A 5,686-nucleotide genomic window follows, 5' to 3' on the forward strand; every position below is an offset into this window, starting at 1 on the left:
AACGTTAGATAGGGCCGTTTGCGTTTTAGGTGACGAAATACAATTTTTATTATTCAGATTTGTTTGTGCATGTATACATTATTGGAGTTGTCACACAATTTGTTTGAAAATGGTTAAAATCAACACAACAACAAGGAACAACCCGAGTCTTGCAAGGTCAAAGATTGTCAAACGCTGTATCAACCGAAAAAAAAACTTTTCCCAGGAAAAAATCATCGGTCACAGTCGAAATGTTACCACAACAACAAAACGCCTGAACATTTTTAATAAAATCTCTTCATATATAGCCGTTATATGAGAATATTCAATTTTGAAACTAACGGATACTGAACAAAACATTTGAACAGCGGTTAATTTCAACAGTGGTTGATTTTTATTATTATTAACATTCTATAATATTTGTGCTCTTTTGTTATTATATTATTAATAAGAAAAATAGCATTACTATCTATATATTATTTTTATTTTTCAAACAAACAATTAAATATTTATGTGTATAAAAAAACATTTTTATTTTTCCTTTAAATATCTACTACGTACAAATACACCACTGTGTGTTTTCATATATGACAGCTGGATAAACAAACAGCTGATGACACATTGTTGTTATTGTCGTGGCAAAAATAAAAGAAAATTTTTAACTTGCCAATAATAAACGATAAAATATAAATATTTTTTTATAAAAATGGATTTAGAAAGCGAAAGAATATTAAAATTAATATTTCCCGATGGTGTACCTGGTATTTGTAACAAAATTTCTTATTAAAACCTCAAAATTTAACTAAATTTCCTTGCAGAAAATTTACGTGACAATCCGGAATTGTTCAATTATCTCAACAAATTGGGCACATACAAAGTGGATCAATTGAAAAAGGAGCAGACACGCCTAACTGAAGAAACTAAACACATTGTAGAGCAAACACAAGATTTGGCCATTTCTAATTATAAAACTTTTATTAAAACCGCTGAAAACTCACGTTCCATATATAGTGAATTTAAAAATGCCGAGTCGCAAGTGGAAACTTTAATTGATAAATTGCCCCAACTAATTGATCAGTGTGAAAATTTCCAAAAAGAATCGTTAGATATCAACGAACAGCGCCGTTTGAATACTATAACATTAAAAAAGAATGCACAATTATTGGAAATTTTAGAATTGCCACAATTAATGGAACGCTGCATTAGAGAGGGTAGATATGAGGAAGCGTTAGAATTGGCTAGTTATGTACAGAAGATGGGTGAGAACCAAGGACATATTCCAATTATTAAGGTGAGATTTTTTTGTCTCATATTTATTAAGAGATACCTAATAATGCCTTGTTTTTGTAGAGTATTGTTAATTCAGTGGAGTCGTTATGGCATACAATGCTGGTGCAACTGGTGGCTCAATTACGTACAGATTTACAGTTGCCCAAATGTTTACAAATTGTTGGTTACTTACGCAGAATGCAGGCTTTCGGTACAAATGAACTCAAATTGAAATTTTTACAAGCCAGAGATGCTTGGCTTACTAATTCTTTGAAGGCTATACCTATGGATGATGGTACGTAATCAGAAATTTGGTTAAAAATAGGTAATAGGCTTTCTTCAAAAGCCTGAAGCTGTTAGAATTTAAAAATAATTTTAAATAAACATTAATTCTATCGACCATTAAATAAATTTAAGTAAATAACTTTATCTTATTTATAAATAATTTGCATTAAATTTGAATATTTTCAGCTCAACAACATTTAACCAAAACTATAGAAGTTACACGCGTAAACCTCTTTAATATTATCAATCAATACAAGGCCATATTTCCAGAAGAAGATGCTCTAGCCGCAGAAACTTTAACAAGTTCGACAACAAGTCAAAAGCCCTTACAAGGTGTAAGTTGTGATGGATCACGCTTATTTCAGTCATGGTTACACGAAAAAGTAAATATTTTTATCAACTACATATTCGGCTTTATAAAACAGCCTATTTATATCATTAATTTCAGATTACCGATTTTCTTAAAACCCTAGAGTTTGATTTACAACGTGGCATCGTACTATTCGATACAGTTCTGGGACAATGTATGTATTTTGGTTTGTCATTTAGTCGTGTTGGTGCCGATTTTAGAGCCCTCATGGTCCCTATTTTTGTTAAAGTTATTAAAGAGAAATTTTTGTCAGCCATTGCGGTTGTAAATCAAAGTTTCGAAAAGGAATTGCAGAAATATACACTTATCAACAAAGTAACAGTACACAACAGAAATCCCTCAAATACAAGTGATACAAATGATTTGGAATCTTATTCGCCTCCCGAAACTCTTTTGGATTTCCATCCCTTGGCCGCTTTATGTAATGGTTACTTGAATGCTCTCAATGATTTGCGTTTATGTGCACCCACTGCTTTGGCAAATGATGTGACCAATAGTTTACAACAATCTCTGGAAATGGTAGCCAAACGCATTTTGGCCTTCTATCGCCAGGAACAACAAGCTTTCACAGCCAATGAAAGAGATACGTTTACCAAATTGTGTGCATGTTTTGCCTATGATTTAATACCCTATTTGCAGCGTTGTATACATGCCATATTTCCGCCAAATGTCTTAAGCAGTCATTTGGGTGTAAATTTAAATGCTTTGGAAAACACGAAAATAACTTATTTACAGCAAAAAGATATTTTGGAGCCCTTAAAGCATTTATTACCCAACAAAGTTGAGACATTTATGAAATCGGACACACCAAAGGCAGTAGAAACCAATGTGGCTGTGACAGCCGAAGGTTAAAAATCAATATTTTATCAATAGTATAACAGTATAAGGTAATAAATAAACGATACTTATTTTTAATAAGGAATAATAATATTTTTAGCAAAAATAATGTTATTATTTTAAAACTAATTTTTTCATTAATTATATCAGAGCGATATTGGAGTAATTGTAAAACTGATCTACAGATTTAGCTGAAGATTCTGCTAAGTTGACAACTTAAATGCCTAATTTGAGTAAAAATGTTTGTTCCTATTCATTTTTACAATTAATCACCTTTTATATCAAATCCTAAAATTATACTATACAAATGAAAAAGAAAAATAGTGTTTTTAACCGAAATTCAATTTCTCTAATTTTCATGACTATAAAATTTTATGAAATGTTTATATTTTAGTTTTGTATAATAGAAACTAACTTCGTTTTCATGTTACCCTGTTGGTATGGAGAAAACTAACGTTCTCTGAAATTTACCATTTTTCAAAAGTTTTGCCCTGAACTCAATATTTGGTGAGCTGACTAAAAGGTTAAAAAGGTTTTTCTTCAAAGCTTTAATTTTTTTATATTATATGTAATAGAGTGATAAATATCATATGAAGGTTTATGTAAACAAGGTTTCTTTATCCCCAACTGCTGGAGCTAGACCTTTGTTCCTTCTTTTGTCATAGAAGTAGAGTTGTTGGGGATTTTGTCGGTGATATTTTTGAATTTCTTGAAAAAAAGACTAACAGTCATCGGCGTAAGATGTAATTTGGATACCGTCCGAGGTGTTGGGACTTTAGACATATATAAATTAAACAAGATCCCCGAAAGAACTTAACTTGGGGAACTCATTGCTTAAGAGATTGTGGAAAATGACTGTTGTTGTAACAATTCGCCTGTGACCGAGAGTTCTTTCCTGAAATTAGAATAATAAACTGCACCAACCGGCTCTTAATTGTGCCAAGATGGTTCTCGAATGCGATAGAAGAGGGGTGTTCATTTAGGACTCTATTTCATTTGTATCCATTAATGGCTTCAGTGACCGCCATTGGATGCAATATTTCCCGGCCGCTTGCAATTGACAGTCTGTCGACGTCCGATGGTGATTATGGTCTTGGATGTCGCTTCAAAAGCGTCGCAAGTCCATACGGATGTGCCCGGAAGGGGGAACCTCCAACAGAATCTGATAGATGGCGTGACTAGGCACTATGTGACAGCTGCACACATATGTATATCAACCGAAACGAAACATATGTAATACACTAGCCATCTTTTGGTATTGTCGGAGAGATCGAATGTGAAAATATCTCTGAAGAGAGTGGCATGATTGACCGTATCAAAAGCATTTCATAGGTAGAATGTAGATGTTGTAATTCCAGGTGGAGTAGTGCTTTAAGTGTCTTGGCAATGGGTGATAAGAGGAAGATTGGTCTGTATGATATACCTACAGCCAATTTGCAGACTTCGGATATTATCAGGGTTGATATCGACAAGTTGAGGACTTCTGTGAGGTACTCAACTGCAGGTTCATCCAATTTTTTTTTACATCAACATCGATATACCATCTGGGCCATTAACTTTCAAAAATTGAGCAACTTTGATGACCTTCATAACCTCGATCGTTGTAAAAACATATGGACTGTCATTGACTAGAAGATCTTCCTTACTAACGATACTTCACCTTGTCTCTATCGGTGCTCTATAAATTGACGAGCAAAGTAATTTGAGCAGCGTTTGGGGTTGGCTATGGTGTTTTCGTTGAAGGATATCACGGAACCATAGTTTGCTGTCTCCGGAGATAGGGTTACATGTTTGTAAGTGATTTTCCCGCTTATAATCATTGACCAACTTGATGTACTCTGGCATCACTGGTGCTGGTTCTTCGGATTTCATCTCCCTCATCTGCTAATTCTACCACTGGTGATGGGAAATTTGTTTTTAATAGCAAATTTCTGCCATCAGGTATGGTACGAGCGGCAGCAGGGAGGACGTTCCCTCGACAATCAGTTCTTCGCAGCGTAACGATTCAAAGTTCAACGTACAACGATAATTGTCAACCCAGACACTCCAATTTTACACTTGTGATATCGTTAATTTAAGTTTTTACTGTAAAATAAAGGCAATACACATTTTTTACTATTTTACTACGGAAATTTACTATTCAAATAAAATTTTTACCAAGAATATTTTTTCACAATTTTTCTCATATTTTTTATTAAACCCATTGACAACCCCAACTTAAATCGAATACTAAAGGTACTGATTTCTTTAATTATTGATGTTGTATAACAAAATCGACACCCATGTCTTTTGGTTTTAAATAAAATAAGTTAAATATAACACATTCACCCCTGTGAATTGAAAATTTTTCTCAAAAGTAATTAAACAATTGACCGCTTGGATCATTACAAATCCCAACCACCCTTTTTAAAGTTTTGAAAATAAAATCACCTTGAATAACAGCCACAGTTTCTAAAGTTTATTTAATTAGTTTTCATTACAGAATTATAAAAATGCTAAAAATTATCGACTTGTAAATATTTTATAGCTCAAGTTTATGTGTTTTGTTGCAGTATTATATTGATGTACAGCTCCTGACATTTGTCTAATGTATCCACGATATATTTACTTATCTGTCTATTATCCTTTGTTACTTTGGTATTGTCATTTTATAAATATGTATCGATATACATATACTCCCTTCACCTCCCTTCTCTGCTGTACTTGTGTATATGATGTTTTTAAAAACTCTGCTCATTTATTTGATTTTTGTACCATTGTTCTTGTTGCTAATTTATCGGTATAATTGCCAAATGACCAAATGGGGAGTTTTATTACACCAGCTGCAAAAATGATGACCAAAGCATTGAGGAAATTTTTGTATTTTAACATCTAACACTGAAACACCTACCCACCCCCCAATTTTCGCTGGATGCTTTTCTAGAAATAGCTAGAGAAAAAATGTTT

The 5,686-nt window shown here is 33.0% G+C and overlaps 1 protein-coding gene across 1 annotated transcript; it reads left to right on the plus strand.

The window, feature by feature from the left end:
* The first annotated feature begins 575 nt into the window (after nt 1-575).
* Nucleotides 576-2,846, plus strand: LOC119610222 (conserved oligomeric Golgi complex subunit 8). Its single transcript, XM_037965350.1, has 5 exons — nt 576-740; nt 798-1,270; nt 1,330-1,543; nt 1,720-1,916; nt 1,982-2,846. The coding sequence occupies exons 1-5, from the start codon at nt 686-688 to the stop codon at nt 2,753-2,755; spliced, it is 1,713 nt and encodes a 570-aa protein (XP_037821278.1). The 5' UTR covers nt 576-685; the 3' UTR covers nt 2,756-2,846.
* The last annotated feature ends 2,840 nt before the right edge of the window (nt 2,847-5,686 follow it).

The sequence above is a fragment of the Lucilia sericata genome, unplaced genomic scaffold, assembly GCF_015586225.1.
Source record: "Lucilia sericata isolate MDLA Ls3-8-SP2 unplaced genomic scaffold, ASM1558622v1 Contig001140F_arrow, whole genome shotgun sequence".
NCBI lineage: Eukaryota > Metazoa > Arthropoda > Insecta > Diptera > Calliphoridae > Lucilia > Lucilia sericata.

Excerpts from the sequence above, each read along its gene's own strand:
- LOC119610222 (XM_037965350.1), top strand. The coding sequence starts at position 686 with ATGGATTTAGAAAGCGAAAGAATATTAAAATTAATATTTCCCGATGGT. Across the intron at positions 741-797 it reads ATTTCCCGATGGTGTACCTG|AAAATTTACGTGACAATCCG; the intron begins GTATTTGTAACA and ends ATTTCCTTGCAG. Across the intron at positions 1,544-1,719 it reads GGCTATACCTATGGATGATG|CTCAACAACATTTAACCAAA; the intron begins GTACGTAATCAG and ends GAATATTTTCAG.